Source organism: Dysidea avara, chromosome 15 (genome assembly GCF_963678975.1).
Source record: "Dysidea avara chromosome 15, odDysAvar1.4, whole genome shotgun sequence".
In the NCBI taxonomy this organism is placed as follows: Eukaryota; Metazoa; Porifera; class Demospongiae; order Dictyoceratida; family Dysideidae; genus Dysidea; species Dysidea avara.
The window spans coordinates 12,427,319-12,444,382 of record NC_089286.1 but is presented as its reverse complement, the minus strand read 5'-3'; the positions used below and the strand labels follow the sequence as shown (position 1 = coordinate 12,444,382).

The following is a 17,064-nucleotide window of genomic DNA, read 5'->3' as shown; positions in this document are numbered from 1 at the left end:
AACATTTTTTGACATAACAGCTATACTGCACTGTCTTTATAAATTGCCCATGAGATGGATGTGATATCAACACTGTGCAAGCCAAAGAGATTAAGGCAGCACTGGAGAATTAGTATGATTTTAAAGATGATGACAATGATGATGATGATGATGGTAAATAAATTGAATATAGTTATTATTATTGTCGTATCGTTAACTTTCCTTACCGAAGCTATTTAATCACTACGTGAAGTCTCTATCCCTTCGAAGCATCGACTCTATGCTCATGCGTAAGCTATAGCACTGCACCTCGTATTTACCCAAATTATCGATTGTGGGTTACTGTCGATGTTGTGAAGAAGCGATCACTACACGAGTGGCGCCTTCCAAGAGAAGAAAAAAAAGTAATGTTTGCGAAGTGGAGGTACGATATTAAGTATAAGATGGCCATTTTGTGGTTATAATCTGTAGAGATGCAGTGGCTGGAGAAAGTGAAATGAAAGTCACGTGATAAGTGTTCTGCACACGGAAAGTCCAAGAGTAAGTTTTGATCTATTGCTATTCACAAGAGAAACTTTAGCAATAGCTAGTTGATAATTCAATCTGTGCTAACTCAACACCACTTGTAACAAAGCATTTAGCCTAGCTAAGTCTACAAACAGGCTGTAGCTACAATACATTGATTCATAGTTTCTTTTTGTAAAATACGTATGCAGCAACACAAATTTTGTACATGTATTACTAATAAACAATTAATTCTCTGTAAAATGCATGTGCATAAAGTTCAGTGAAAAGTAGCTGAAAGTAGTCTCAGATTCAATCTCAGAGTGATCACGAAGAAATGGCCCAATTTGTGTGATGCAAGATTTTGAGCAGCTGAGCTTAGTGCAGTTGATTATAACAGATCCAGGTATTTATTTACATGAAATACAAGAGAAGCTATTACAAATGGACATTATTGTTTAGCTTGTCTAACATTTGCAGAACTTTAAAGAAGATGGGTGTAACCAGGCAGGCAATGCATCATATTGCTCTGCAACAATCAGATTATGAACGAGCTAAGTATATGGCAGAGATATCAATGTACGACCCATCCATGCTGGTGTTTATTGACGAAACAGGCTTCGATTACCGAAACACAATTTGTAAATATGGGTATAGCTTCAGACGGATGCCAGTACAGGATAGACGTCTATTAGTAAGAGGTGCTCGATATTCCACTATACCTGTCATGTCTTTAAGTGGCATTCATGATCTGTACCTCAGAGAGGGAACTGTAAATGGAGAAGTATTGCAGAATTTGTTGATAAGTACCTTTTGCCTTGTGTTTGATGCCTTTCAATGGAATAAATGCTAGATCTGTAATGGTAATGGACAATGCGAGCATTCACCATGTTGAAGAGGTTAGAAATTTGATTGAAAACAAAGCGGTAACTAGACTGCATTTCCTACCACCTTACTCCCCAGATCTAATGCCAGCTGAAAGAGTGTTCAGTCAAGTCAAGAGCATCATCAAAGGAAACAATTCCTTGTTTGAAACATGCTCTGAATGTCGTGTATTACTACTAATGTGTTTTAGACTTATAACAGCTGAAGATTGTTATGCACACATTCAACGATGTAGTTACATATGAATTGTGTACTAGATTGATGAACTATGACAAGTGATGTACTGTCTGATATGGTATATGTATAAAGACAAGTTATGTTCTGATTGATAAGTAATGACGAGTAAAAGTGATAAGTATAAGAGAAAAAAAGATATGTATAAGAACAAGTAAAAAAAAAAGTGAACTGACTGAAAAGTGATAGCTAAGTAAGGACAAGTTGTGTAATGACAAGTAGCAGCTGATAAGTAATCTATGACAAGTTCTAGAGCTTAAAGCTAAAGGCTTCCCAAAATGTTCATTATGGCTTGCCGTTCTCTGACATACTCTTCTTCTGACAGCAGATCGGAATCCTTCAAACTCTTCAACTCACCTAATTGTTTGTAGCATTTTGATCTGCTGTCAATCACTTTGGCTGGGCTAGAACTGTTGGACCCACTACTAGATGTCTTCATTGCCACACCAAGCTGCTGTACTGCATCTACTACTGCACCAACTCCCTCACTCCCTTTCTTAGATGATGAAGTGTCACCACCACCACACCGCACAAACATCGATGTCAATAAAGCATCTGTTACAACCACCAACAATCATCTCTCCCCACAATTGATATTGCATGGTAGTGTACTTGTCTCCGTGTTGCTTCTTTAGGCCATCCACGACTTCTTGAACGCGTTCCTGCTTATCAACTTGGCTTCTTTTTGCAACTGATGCTTCTTCATCCCTAATAAACTTCCTCTTGGCTCCTCCACTCCGTAAACCATCACACCAAAGTACCACACTCATACCTTTTAGTATAATACTCCAAACTTCTACTAAGTCTTCCTTGTTTCTTATGCTAACGCAATTATTTCTGTTCATATAGCCTACATCAAAATATTCAGACAAAATGTTTGGAAAACCATACATCTAGGCACATGCAAAATTTGGGTGCTGTCTTCATGTTGCACACACGAATTAGAAAGAAATAAAATACATTATTTCAGTATTTAAAGCTATATTTCAGTATTTAAAGCTATATTTCAGTATTTCTCTGCGATCTCCTATAGTCTCTAGTAGAGGTGTGCAATAATCTCGATATTACCGATTATCTAGATATTAAAATAATATCTAGATTAAGATATCTTTATTTACTTATCGATCATTATGCGCATGCGCATAACAATAATCAAAATGGCTGACAATGAACTGGAGCTGTAGGGTCAAAGAGCGCAATTTGGGTTTTTTTCGGTTTCCCAGCGAAGGATGGACAGTTTATTGAAAAGGATAAGAAGAGGAGAAACGAAGTGGTTTGTAAGAAGCGATTCGCGTATACCGGAAGCACCACAAATTTAATTACTCACCTTCGTTATAACCACTCGACGGATTATGCAACATTTGTGGAGCAACAGCAGCAGCAACAAGGTAACCAGAGTGCTTCAAAACAACCGCCTATCGATCCCTCACAACCCAGTATTACAGATTCGTTATCAACTCACTTGCCACTTGCTCACAGCACTACGAGATGGAAGAAATTGACAGAAGCTGTGTGTTATTACATTGCCAGACATGCTGCCATTGGACACTGTAAGTGGTCAGGGATTTTTACGTATGATAAAAGAATTTGAGCCAAGATATAAACCACCAGGTAGAAAAGCTTCAACTACAAACTATTTACCAAAATCTCCTGGAAGTACATAGCTTCCCAGATTCCCACACTGGGGAAAATATAATGACAGAATTGCAAGAAGTGTTTTCACGTTGGAATTTGTTGCCTTCCAACTTGGCAAGCTTTGTAACTGACAATGCTTCCAATATTGTTCGTGCATTCACACTGCTTGGTTTGCCTCGTGTTTCCTGCTTCAGCCATACACTACAACTAGCAGTGGAAGAGGCAGTCAAAATTCCTGCAGTGTCGAAAGCATTGGCCAGGATTAGGCGGCTGGTAACCCACTTTAATCACTCACCAAAAGCTACCTATGTATTGAAACAAAAACAACAATTGTGACCGAATTTTGGAAAACCGATCCTAATTGCACATTTATAAAATCGAGATATAGGCAAAAACAGATTTTCCGAAAAACCTACCCCCCCTTTTGTATTACATCCACACGTAGCTACATCATTTAACTTTACTATGCTGCTATTATTATTTGCACAATTGTTTCACTCACTGAGGTATAAAGCGAAAAGTGCAGGTGTGTAGAGACTCACTTGCCATTCATAAACGGAGATGGGAACAAATCACTCCATTTGTTCAGCTAGGCGGTATTTTCTCGCGCCAAAGTATTGTAATGGCGTCTTCGTCTTCGAAGAAGGGCAGGATTGTTGCAGCGATAAATTCTCTAGGCGACGATGGAGTCATTGTTTCGCCTTTGGACTACAATAAGTTTGAGGCGCTTATTGGAGATTATTTTGATGACAGTGACGAAAGCGGATGTGAAGATGACTTGGAATGCGGTAAAATTTAATGTACGGAGTCACAAGTATTGTTGATTTTTGCCACTTTGCAGCCTCTGAGGAATCTTGGCTGAGTCCTAGTGGCAGCCAGCAGATTGTCAGCCAAAGTACAGGTAAGGTAGCTATGTTAGCTTGTACAAACTTTACATCACAGATATGATTGAAGAAAATGAGTTACACTGCAACAATGGTATATACAATAATATAGTTTGTTTTACTGCATAAATCATTATTTAAACTCTGGTTAGATTTATTTGAAGCTGATATGACTGAGGTCTCAGCCAGTCAAATGCCCTTGGTTGATCCTAGTGATAACTCTGTGTTGGTGGTATCACAGCCAGCTTCTATGACTGAATCTTCAGATGATATGATTGAAGTCTCAGTCAATCCATTGCCCCTGGTCAATCCTAGTGACAACTCAGTGTCGGTGGTATCACGGCCAGCTTCTATGCCAACTGAGCCTTCAACACGGCAGTCCACCAGTAGTAGAGTAGCTGAGGAGAGGTGTATTGATGATGAAGTTGTTTGTGAAGGATTTGTGAGACATACCTGTGGTTGCAAGAAGGCACCGAACAAGCAACCATGCAGCTCTCTGTTTTCCATCCAACACTACATGGATTTACGAGCTCAAGCAGCACTCTTAGCACCACAAGAGTTGGATATGGTGCTGATTGGATCATTGATGACCACAATTCTCGATGAGACACATACTGTGAAGGATGGGCGACACGCCAGTGCTAAAAGGAGCAAGATGTCTTCAAACTTTATGCACCATGGCCATAAAGTATGTAAGCATACCTTCAGTTTCCTATATGGATTAGGTGTAAACCATCGAGTCCTTAATGTACGGAAACACTATCAAGACGAAGGAATGATGGTGAGAGTTCATAAAACTCTAACACACCTCCACCCAGGACCATGTCAATAGATGATATCCGTTCTCTTGTGGCCTTTCTGCAGCAGTATGCTGAGCAGCATGGGATACTACTTCCTGGTAGAATTCCAGGTTACAAACGTGATGATGTGAAGCTTCTACCATCTAACCACAGAAAAAGAGTAAGGAATTGACAATCATGCCACAAATATTTAATTAATGCTCTCATACTACATACACACTTGGAAATAGACTGTATTCCAAATGATGTTACACAAATTTTCTATTTGGGGGACTCTTATATTTTCGAGTATTATCACCAATGGCGATCGAGATTTCGAAGATTGATATAGAGGCTAACAAATAAGATATCGATGCAAAACTACCAGGTTTGGTTATTACACACACAAAAAAATAGTATTTCTTCTAAACTTCCAAAACCAGCTGAAAATTCTAACATAGCATTGAAGAATAGATTTTATACTCCTATAACTGTACCGGTAGTTGTAGGTCAATATCTTTTTCCAGGATTGAATAAGTGATTCGAATCTTAAGTCCCATTTGAACTCTCTCTGGAAATTTTTAGAATACCCCAAATAGCTGCAGCCATTTTATTTGTGACGTCATTTGGAATACACATACTGTATGACAGTTTGCACCTTATAGTAGTAATCATTATGTGACTTACAATTAAGGTGGTATTTAATGTACAGTACAGCTTCATACAATACTGTTATGATGAAAACTAATAGCCAGAAATAATCCTCTGTATTATTAGGCCATTCACAAACAGTACGAACAGTGTTGCTTACTGGCTGGAAAAAGGTCAGCTGCCTATTCAACCTTTTGTTACTACTGGCGAACTCTGATGCCACACATCATCGTCACAAAACCCAGAAGTGACTTATGCTGGACATGCCAACAAAATAGCACAGCCATCATGAAAGCTATGAATACAAATGAAAGAGAAAAATCTAAGGTATGTAACATCTAATGTTGAACAAATGAATACATTTATACCTCCTGTAGACCATCAAACAGGCTGAAGAACACATATCCCTCGTACATGAAGAGCGTTCTCACTACCGCAGTGTTTTGAAAACATGCGAGGAGAATCTCAAGAAGATGTTTACTTGTGGAGAAGTACTCCAAGTGCCACCTCCATTTAGCAGAATTCCTGCCATGTCAAACAGGACAACATTACATTACAGTTTTGATATGGCACAGCAGGGGGGGGGGGGGGGGAGGGGGTCAGGAGTTATCAAGCGTACCAAAATCAGTTTGGAGATGTCCCTTTAGTTGCAACATTGGATTATTAATTTGTTCCCACCGTGGCAAGCCGCTGATACATATTAAGTTTTGTTATTTTCTACTTTAGTACACATGTAGACCATGTAACCTGAATATGCTAGTTTGTTTAGCCAGTACGTCAAGTCCCTGATGCAATTGTTACAATTGATGTGAACATCCCAATAGGTGCTCGCCATCCCAAATACCGATTGCAGAAAAGGCAAGGTGGTTTCGTCCAACCCTAAGGCGGGTTTGCAATTGATAGGAGACCGACAGAAATGGTTCATCAAATAACACTGTGAGTCTTGGTTGTATATAGAACAACAATTACTATTTAGTTTATAAAAGGTGTACAATTGTACTGTGTGTGTGTATGTGTGTGTGTGTGTGTGGGTTTAGTTAGTCCAAAGGGTTGTTTGGATTAAGATTCTTCTTCCATTTCTTTGTTGGAATGGTTGAGCTGCTCCTTGTTGTACGGCTTTTTCCATTCTCGCTGTCCTGCCCATTATGACCCTCTTCGTCATCGCTGCTACTAGTGATCTCACCTGTCCAACGTTAAATAAACCATGACATCATGCGTGGCTAGTGTGCTCACCTGCCGAAAATTGATCATCCTTTGGTTCTATTATTGTACGATTGTTGTCATCCACAGGCTCTGTGCTACCTGTAGACACAGACAATATTAGTTTGGAATTATAAGAAGCCTGCGTTTACCATAAGGGCTGGCTGGTACAGTCAAACGCCCAGTCTTGGGTTCCACCCTTTCCACTGGCACACTGGTAGCTGTGTAAGTGTAATATTGATCATGTCCCCACAAGATCACAAAAACTTACCTTGCCAGACTGTTACGGTAATTTTTTCTGGTAGTGTGTCCTGCCAAACTACCGTGCACTTTCTAGAATAGGAATTTGTGCCTCTCTTTATAGTGCAGTTATTGGTTCCTTTCGGCACAAAGTCCCTTGCCACGTTGAGTCCCAAAGTCCCTTGTCACCTGTCAAATATGTGTGATATAGTAAAGTGTCAACAGTTTGCAGAAAATACACTAACATTTACGGGGAATTTGATGCAGAGTGTTTCTATGGGGTATATTCAGAGTTAGATACTCTCTCCTTTCTTTATATTATGAACTCTTGGTACTATCTTAAAACCATAACTGCGGGTTAGAGCTCGATATCTTCTTTCTTGGCTGAGATATAATCGTTCAAAAATTTTCTTCCCAAAAGTCACCCATACAAAATTTACAACCGTCCCCCAACTATCGGGGCCATTTTTATTTTTGATGTCACTAATCGTCATTGTGGATAAGGCTCATGAGTGCAGCTTACCACCCTTGACATATGGTCGATCATGTGACTGGGCGTTGATTAGCATAGCCTCCATCACTGGATGTGAAGTCCTTCATGGGCATCTTGATGTTGCTGACATTGTCTCACATATACTTGAGTGTAATTCTGTTGACTTGCTGTGGACATGTGTATACAGACTAGTGATTCTGACTGAAAGCATGTGCTGATCTACCACAGACACAAACCCTATCTCTATGGGTGGGCTTCAAAAAAAATGTCCACCATTGTCCGCTCCTTTTACTTACTTTGTGTGTGTTGTGGTCTACATTAATGTACGAATGAGTACAGCTTACCACCCTTGACATATGCTTTGTTCCCTTGCAGCGGTCCTTATGGGTGAGTGCTACTTTGGAGGAAGACACAACTGTCAACTCATCCAGTGTTGTGATGGCTACCTTTCGCCATCGCATGGGCATAAAATATTGTGAGTTGCCACTGTCGTGTATGACACTTTTGGGGTTACCGTCGCACTTGCCAGCTGACAGCTGACAACCAGCTACCAGATGTGCATGTGCTGCCCACCTGTGTGTATGTATGCTGCCCTAATAGTCCCATCAAAATAATGTATGAAAGAATGATGGAAGGGGTGTTAATGATGGACTATTAATGTTGGCTTCAAACAAATGCATGTGCTGATTGACCACAGACACAAACCTTATATCTATTGGTGGGCTTCAAATAAAAAATTGTGATCCGCCATTGTCGGCTCATTTGTGTGTGTTTTGGTCTACATTAATGTACGAATGAGTACAGCTTACCACCCTTGACATATGCTTTGTTCTCTTGCAGCGGTCCTTTCCTTGTGGGTGAGTGCTACTTTGAAGGAAGACACTACTCGGTCAACCCATCCAAGACCACTTCAGGGCCGGAAGATGGACAATGACTGACTCAAGTGCTCTTTATTTTCTTATTTAAAAAAAAAATTTTATGAATATTTATTATTTTGTGCAAATAAATTTTAACTCCTAGTCATCCGGATAGTCTTTAGCACACCTTAAATTGCCACAACTTAGATGTGAAATACTTTGAAAGTTCTACAGCCCCTAAATGGTGACACAGCAAATTGTTTATAATGCCACATAATTGTAATCCAGATGACTTGTTTTGCAAAATCGGGTCACACACGTGTACTGAACCACCCATCAGTGAGACATGGACAACAGTTTGATATTTGCTTCACCAGTTATTACCAGGTACCCACTGATGTTACAGCTTGGTGAGCTGTTTCCCTAGTTAACACCAGGTCCCCATTTAACAGCTGTGTATACTGGAGCAATGTGATTAAAGTTTCTTGCTCAAGGAAACAACAACACAACCAAAGTGTCCTGACTGGGAATCGAACCTGCAACCTTTCGATTAACATGTTGATGCTCTGAACCACTTGACTATGCTGGCTCATGCAGACACTCACACAAATATGGACACCCACACACACTTGCTCACATAATGGCATATTCTTTAAATTTGTAGCATGCAGTGGACACACTGACAGTATACATACGATGATGAGTTACCCATATTGACTGTGTGGACATTATAGTTTATGGCTGTTTAAGCTGCGGATGTTTTTGTCACTCTCTACTCTGGGTGGAACAGGATTGATTACTTCAAGTAAGATTGCTCTTTAAAGCATTTGATATGCAAAACAAGTTTGTATTTGGTGTAACCAAACCTGCCTTGTCTACCATATCTGCAATAATATTAATGAGCTTACAATGACTGGATTCAAGTAGGCATATTGGTATCTACTTATAGCTGATGGAGTCTAATATGATATTTGAATGGAGGATTTACCACAAGGGGTGATGCATGCTCCAGATGTAAAGATGTACATCATTGGTGTGCCAGCATCATGGATATCATCAGTGTTCGTCATATCATAAAATCATGTGTCCAATTATTTCGAGTGTTTAATATTACATGTACACTTACAATGTACAACATTATATCAGTGTGTTTGCTAAAACTAAAACTGTGCGCGTATGTGCCATACAATTTCTATTACAGAGGTCTGTATTTAGGTCTATGCCAGCCTTGCCAGGCAATAGAGAAAATGAGTGATCTGACTTGAGCATTGCAATTGATTTGTGATGGCATTGACTACACAAAATCAAATTTTGCTAATACCTTTATCTTACAGTTATATAATGAATTATCGAATGTCAATATAATTTAGCTCAAATGGTTTCCAAAGAATCCAATTAGATGGGTGGTTAAGTATGTACCTGCTAAGAAAATTCCTATAGTTTAATTATGACTACATAATATTATGCAAACACTAGGGACCTACCTATTATGCTATGCTGCACTGCTCAAAAATTTACCTATTATACTTAAGTTTATGCTCAATACTTACCCATTATGCTCAAATTATGCCCAATTATTTATGCCTCAGTTCTCATGCCCTGCTAATAATTTCCAATTTATGGATAAAAAATAAGTGGCTGAAGCACAAACTTACTTGTCAAAATGTATATCACAGAAAAGATCGATATACTTACACAAATATTCTACCTATTATGCTAGCATTATGCTCAATGCTTTCAGACACCTATTATGCTCATAATTATGCCAGCATAATTGGCGGGTCCCTAGCAAACACACTCTCATATTATTAATGAGGGTGTGGCATACTAACTAACTTTACATTGATTTCAATATTTCACACATGTATTTCATACAACACTACTACTCTTCACTCAAGCTACTTGGCTTGTAACAGGCAGTAAGTATGGAAATTTGAAGTGCTTTTTTTTTCAAATTGGGTTTTTTAGTTTGACCACTAACCACACCTACTTTTTACTTATGTACAGCGTTATGGTGACTTCTATGACATTTTCCTCTATTTAGAACATCAAATGATATTTAATTGTAGACTCCACCCTCTCAGTATTAAAACGGATAATTTTGGCAGTGGAAACACCCACCGACCACAAAATTTACATAGATAGGCGTCATTCAAAATAAATAATAATGAAGGAACAATGCGTAACATAAATTGACCATGCTAGGGTCAGATCATAAAGTGATTTTTAATCCTAATAAAACACACAACTACAAGTGTTATCCTGTGGTACCTACATGTATAGTCAGACCATATTATAGAAAAGTGTGTTGTATTAGGATTAAAATCACTTTGTGGTCCATACACGGTCAATTTACGTTGCACATTGTTCCTTCACACATCAAGTTACTATTTATTTTGAAAGACACCTTTCTATGGAAAAATTGTGGGTTGTGGGTGTTTCCCTCCCGATATCAGCGTTGTTCATATTGAGAGGGTGGAGCCTACAATTAAGCATCATTTGATGTTCCAAATAGTGGAAAGCATCATAAAGGTCACCATAAGGCATTATGTTAAGTGAAATTTGTAAAGTGGGTGGTTTGTGGTTAAACTGCAATCCCCGATTTGAAAAAAAAAGCACTTCAAATTCCCGTACTTATTGGCTGTCCCAAACCTTTATAAACCTGAAGGGTAAAAGAAGGTGGAAAGCTAGCTACTGTTTGTGTGTGTGTGTTTAATAAATTAAAAATGAAGAAAAAAAATTGTACAGCTTAAGAGCATAGATACTTATGGTATGACTTTGACCTTTAAAGTTAACAGTGTTGATAGCTGGTCAGTTTACAGATTGAAACCTTAATGGGGTTAGTTAGCTTTGTTGCTGGAACCGAGTCACTGGAGGTATATATGTTAAATGTTGTGTAAGATGTGTTTATAACATTATCTTGTCATTTGTAAGAGCAAGACTTAGGGTGCACATGAGAATAAATATGGATGTGACCAGGTTAGGGATTTGGTTCAACTTGGTTAACCTTTGACTAACCCTAAAAAAATAATCACCTTGTCATTAAGCATCATTGTTAACCACATTTTTTTTTAAAAAAAGGAACATTAATATTGATTAAATCAAGTATTGTTGTCATTTTCTGTAACATACTGAATCACGCTCTATCGTGCATACGGCTCATAATCATATGTAGAAGTTTGCATGATGTTTGCTATACACTTATCTCGTTCAAGGCTTCAAATAAAAAAGAAGAAAAAAAAAAAGCACGACTTGTACAGGCAGTTCTAATAAATCTGGAACGGAAAAATCACTTTGTTTTGTGTACCACATACCTTGTGTGTTTAGTAAATTATATAGCAGTACGTATTTATGCATGTCCAATGATCGTTAAAGAAGCCCTACATTTAGGTACATGAAATGAGCACACAACAAACCAGTGTGGGATGTTTTCCATTTATTTATTAGGGATAGGGGTACCAATACATAACAATTTCTGCTTCAGCTCTAGGTTAGCCAGGTTAGATCTGTGTATTGATTCTGATTGATTTAATCATTAGCTCTTAGTACATTAATTTAAAAAAAATGTAATCAGTCTGAATCTTCTTCTCATCGACGAGTAAACTGAAACAAATCAATAACGACACACATGTAACTGTAACAACATAACATAACAATAATTACTGATTAAGCACTTGGGTTGCAATATAGGCTTCATTTAACATATACTAGAGGAAACTAGAGGAACCTTGATTGATAGCTAGGTTGTAACTGAATCGAAGTACATGTTTATAGGCATAAACGACAATTTAGGAAAAGATATTGTACCCAATACAATACAGAACAAACTATTAATCGTGATTATCTTTTAACTTATAGGATGGCCCCCTTCTAGGAGTCATGTGTGGTTTATCGTTATATTTTGTATTAAACCTGTGTGATACGAATTTAGTTGCATAACAGATTATCTGTTCATGATTTATAATGCAAAATTGGGGTTGATGATTTCATTAACACATGCATGAACACCATGTCGAGTAAATTCAAAACATTTTCTAACAATATTGCAGTGAACGATAGTCAGTGCTGTTTAAATGGCGAGCTATCACTTGAGTCTTCCGTTAAATTATCCATCAATTATTTTGTCATAGAAATTTATTTAATCTACTTAAAATGACATGCCTCGATGACTCTACAGTACAGTGTATATGCGAAGTACCGATACTGTCGCATACTATCCAACTAGTATCTACCCCTACAAGGAGAACTAACTATTTGTATGGGTATCTTAACAATTCTGTATTTTTGGGTTTGGATGTCCAAACAAACAATTCAGTATCGTGGTTTGGTATCCAAATAATTATGTTTCTTTGTACTAAATATATATATATACAACTTTAAAGTATGTGATAGACTGATTAACTAATTTAGTGATATGTTATATAACATTTCAAGGTGCCATTAACAGTACCTGTGTCTATGTCGGCTGTGTGTTTGGCATTGTATTCTGTTGACTATGGCATTCCTGATCCATATGTAATAGACGATAGCTGTTTTTTTTTTAATTTTATTATTTTGCGTACATATGATAACTACTGTAAAGCTAACTTTTCAGAAGTTGATACATGACATATTGGCGACGAGGATGGGATTCACCGTGATTTAAACCCATGCAACTTTATACTGGAGCATCACTTAACTGGGCATTGTGAAAGCTTAATGTGGCCAGAGCATGCTACCATTGAGCACTCCATTTTTAATTGTGGGAAACACACTGGGGAAGCTGTAAAGATGGTAGGTAGTAGCTACCATCACTGAGGTGAATCATGGTGAGCAATGCATTCACCAGTATATAACAGGTGCCAAATCTGTGTTATAATAAAGTGTCAAACTCCTGCAGTAGGTCTGCACCCCCTGGAACTGCTGACAGTAAGGCAACTTGAGGTGCAAATTAGAAAATACTTTTAGTGATATTTTGCTAAAGGTAACTGTCATACTTGTAGGGAAAGACTGTCATTTGGCAATGGATGCCCTCCTCTATAACATACTGATGCTAAACAATGCCAACTCACTTTTTTTAATTTGATCAGCATCCATTCTAAAACAAACAAAAAAAGTGAATAAACAAATCATTAAACATGATAAATAAAGTTTTTAATTTATTTATTTTCAGTAATACAGCTTTGGGTTGCTACAATGTACGACAACTGTATGAACACTTCAATTATTCACCTTATTTCAGTCATGCTTCAGTGCACTACACCGACCTTGCACACCCGGTACATTTCACCGGCCTTGAAATGTCTGTGCATTGCACTGGCTCTCTGGAAACATACAAATATTAAGTAATAATACTTTTTGACTACAGCCAAGTCACACAATACAGTATAGCTTGGTATACATGCATAAAGCAAATTACAGTTACTTCAGTAGCCTCTATTATTGCCAACGTAATCTACTTGTTCTATTAAAGTACAAGAGTAAATAATGGTAGATACTGTATCACAGTGCCCTGTTAATTGTACCAGTGTAACTTTTGTTGTCATAAAAGTGTCTCTGTCTGAGTACAGCTCTATACAAACCATATCATCACTTTGAACACTAAAGCACAATATGTGACCAGATTTGCGTAAAGGCCTAGGGGTCTTCCACACACATCCACTTTTATGAATTTGAAAGATCATAACGTGATGCTCACTAAAGCTACAAACCTGAAAATTGTACCACCCCTTACATTATGTTAGTATTCTCGACACTGAAAATTTCAAGTCCATAGTTTCTCCATGTTCAAAGTTACGATGTGCTGAATGTGTTAAATTGGATGTGTGTGGAGATAAAAAAGTATCTAACCCATGACAAAGTCTGATTAAGGGGCCTGATAGACTAATTTAGGACCACTTGTTAATAGAGAATGCTTAGCACCCTTCTTTGAGAATGTTTAACAATCAACCATTACTTAACACATTGAGACCCCTGTGTCAGCATTAACTAATGAAAGTTATTAATGGCTCACCTATCTTCATCAATATAATTAATTTCTAAAAGGTTAAACAAATATTAAAAAGAAACAATAATACAACAATTCACATGATTGTATTAGCACTCATGCCACACAAGAACACTGCTATATAGACGTTAACAACACATAGACATTCACATGGCGCATAACCACACACATATTATGCATACAACTCACGTTTATACACTCGCAAATGCATATCTGCGCAAACGTGAAAGTATACCTTAAAGCCTGATAAAGCCTAGCATGGATAATACAATGATATAAATGCCCGGTAAACTTGCTTGTAGCTATTTGTTGTGGACTGCTTTGTATGCATGGTCCTTATGTGACCCTAGGGTCCACAGTCTGTACCCTACCTGTTATTAGTTAAGTAAACTTATGTTCGAAAACATAAGAACAATACCGCAACAAAAGAAAAAAATTTAACCTTTCCAAATTAAAAAGCGCCCTGACCAAATTGGATAATGCACACGTATACATTAACTCTAGCCGTTGAACTCGCTTGCACGCACGTACACATACACTACATCACACACACAGACACACACACACACCCATACACACACACCCACCCATACACACACACACAAACACACACGCACACACACGTGCACTGACAACCTTATACCATACATACAGTAGACACATTTGACAAATCACAACTCTACGTACATTTGAAACTGCACACAAATCTCACCCTTTAATATCCCAGCAGCTGCAGGTGGTGTACTATCAGCACTACTACAAAGCCAATGATATTGAGTCATGGATGCAGCTAATGTGTTACAACAGTGTACAAGCAATTATGTGGACACCAAACTTCAACTGTGGCTCTTAAGTGTAGGCTGGCCAGTGGTTATCTCACTGGATATATCTCATTATACATAATACAACCATGATCTCACTACCTATATGTACTTGGCTCCATGCTCCCATACCCTGGCAAACAACTTAATTGTAATGTTTGCAACAGCAAGCACCCATGTTCGGTTTCAATCAATTAACGTTCTAATCAATCATAGTGATCAACACCCTGGGTCCCATTCCATATGCACGCACTGCTATGGTACATTGCCGGCTGCGGCCACCATAACTTCAATTTCAGTGCGGCGCCCGTGTGTGTTATCAGGACCACGGTTATATACATATATATACAGGGATGCCATGTTCGCCTGTGCATGTGAGTGAGTCATGATGTGTCTGCATTAATATTCTTTATCAGCATTTCGACTCCTTTGTGTATACCTATGGGAGTATGTCATTGCATGAACAGAGCAAGATTGAAGGGCAATCTGGGCCTTTTCAGATTAGGGTGGCTTGATGTTTTGTGGTAAAATTCATTGATTTGTCCACAAAGGCTTATGGTGTACTGCTCCATGTTATAACGGGTATTATTGTACAGACTGTATCATTGCCCTTTTAAGGAATAAACCATTGGGAAGGTTATACAATATATATGTAAGTTAATTCTAGGAAATATAGCCAGACCGCAACATATGATGATTAATGACACAGTTAACCAGCCCACCTTATCCATGATCACCCACGTCTTTATAGCGTGCGTCCATCTAGTGGTGTGGGGGTATCTCTAATTGTAATGCGTGCAACGGTTGTATACAGAGTGTAGTGCGTGTAACAGTTGTGTAAAGAGTGGATAACCGTGCAGTTATATTAGTCATTTTGAAATGGTATGTTAAAATTAAATATTCTTCATAGGCTTTATGGGATGCTCTATACAACAGAACTATTGTGAGTGTTCAATTTTTGTATGTGTGTGTTGTAATGCGGTGGTCATGTCTAGTATATGGTGAACGTATACATTACTTGAGATGGGTATAGGTGGCATGGGTTGTATAATGTGGTTGGTATACGTGTAGTGTGTGTTCATAGTTACATATATTGATTCTGGGTCAATGAGAGTGGGACAAAATGTAGTCCTAGCCATGGCAAGGTTATTATTACACATTGTTTTTGACAATTTACTCCAGTGTACACGTGTTACTCTGTGCAGTGTGTTCATGTGTGCATGTTTGTATCCATGTATACAGGCTTGTATATACATTTTTAGCCTTACACATAAACCCCTTTTATATTCAGGACCATGTATTTACAACCATCATAGAGTGTGTATGTCTTTGACAGTTAAGCCGGCAGAAACACATGTTGACTGCGGTTCACTGGCTTATGTATTTCTTTAAGTATATTTCTAAGGGAAGTATGCATCATTATGAATACGGCTATGGTTATGGTCAGTAACAAAAAAAATATAAATTACATGGACAGGTATTCACATTACATGATACCCAAGAAAGGTATGTGGCAGTTGCATTGGACTCTGTGCTCAGGATTATAGCTAGTACATTGTACCTTGTAGTAGGGTTACATTAACGTACATAGTTCCATGTCTGTATGCATTAGGAAAAAATGTGTAATGTTTATCTCCAGGTTCAAGATGCCTTATCTACACTAAAGCTTTAATGGTATATCAACTTGAAACTATTTAGGTACAATTTAGCCAAACAATTTTTATTACATGTATGTATATAGATATATATGTGTATATTAGTCATAACTGAATACAAAAAAAGAACCAAATTAAATTTATCTGTGTAAAGTACATACTACAATAGTTGAAAAGTGATTACATAGGAGGAGCTATACAATCATATAATACTATCAAATGTATTTGATAATTAGCTTGAATTAACACACAATGTGTATG

General features: G+C 37.9%; 1 protein-coding gene and 4 long non-coding RNA genes across 6 annotated transcripts in view; 2 read left to right on the top strand and 3 right to left on the bottom strand.

Annotated features, from left to right (window-relative positions):
* Nucleotides 1–3,718: 3,718 nt before the first annotated feature.
* Nucleotides 3,719–4,215, top strand: LOC136245671 (uncharacterized). The gene is made up of 3 exons (XR_010696052.1): nt 3,719–4,025; nt 4,079–4,138; nt 4,180–4,215. It is a non-coding gene; the product is annotated as an uncharacterized lncRNA (long non-coding RNA).
* Nucleotides 4,184–6,097, bottom strand: LOC136245670 (uncharacterized). The gene is made up of 6 exons (XR_010696051.1): nt 5,920–6,097; nt 5,712–5,846; nt 4,930–5,064; nt 4,824–4,880; nt 4,575–4,762; nt 4,184–4,519 (listed from the first exon to the last, which is right to left on the bottom strand). It is a non-coding gene; the product is annotated as an uncharacterized lncRNA (long non-coding RNA).
* A 79-nt stretch (nt 6,098–6,176) lies between these two features.
* LOC136245848 (uncharacterized) lies at nt 6,177–8,430 on the top strand. Of its 2 annotated transcripts, none has more exons than XR_010696153.1 (3): nt 6,177–6,487; nt 7,860–7,959; nt 8,325–8,430. It is a non-coding gene; the product is annotated as an uncharacterized lncRNA (long non-coding RNA). The 2 variants fall into 2 exon arrangements; XR_010696154.1 differs by lacking the exon at nt 8,325–8,430 and adding an exon at nt 8,021–8,088.
* LOC136245408 (uncharacterized) lies at nt 6,605–6,944 on the bottom strand. The gene is made up of 3 exons (XR_010695839.1): nt 6,904–6,944; nt 6,785–6,853; nt 6,605–6,734 (listed from the first exon to the last, which is right to left on the bottom strand). It is a non-coding gene; the product is annotated as an uncharacterized lncRNA (long non-coding RNA).
* A 5,122-nt stretch (nt 8,431–13,552) lies between the features above and the next one.
* Nucleotides 13,553–17,064, bottom strand: part of LOC136245830 (uncharacterized) — a 38,292-nt gene continuing 34,780 nt past the window's right edge. The window contains exon 7 of the mRNA XM_066037303.1: nt 13,553–13,644. Within this exon, the coding sequence (XP_065893375.1) occupies nt 13,570–13,644 (75 nt within the window). The 3' untranslated portion in view covers nt 13,553–13,569. The remainder of the gene's footprint in view (nt 13,645–17,064) is intronic.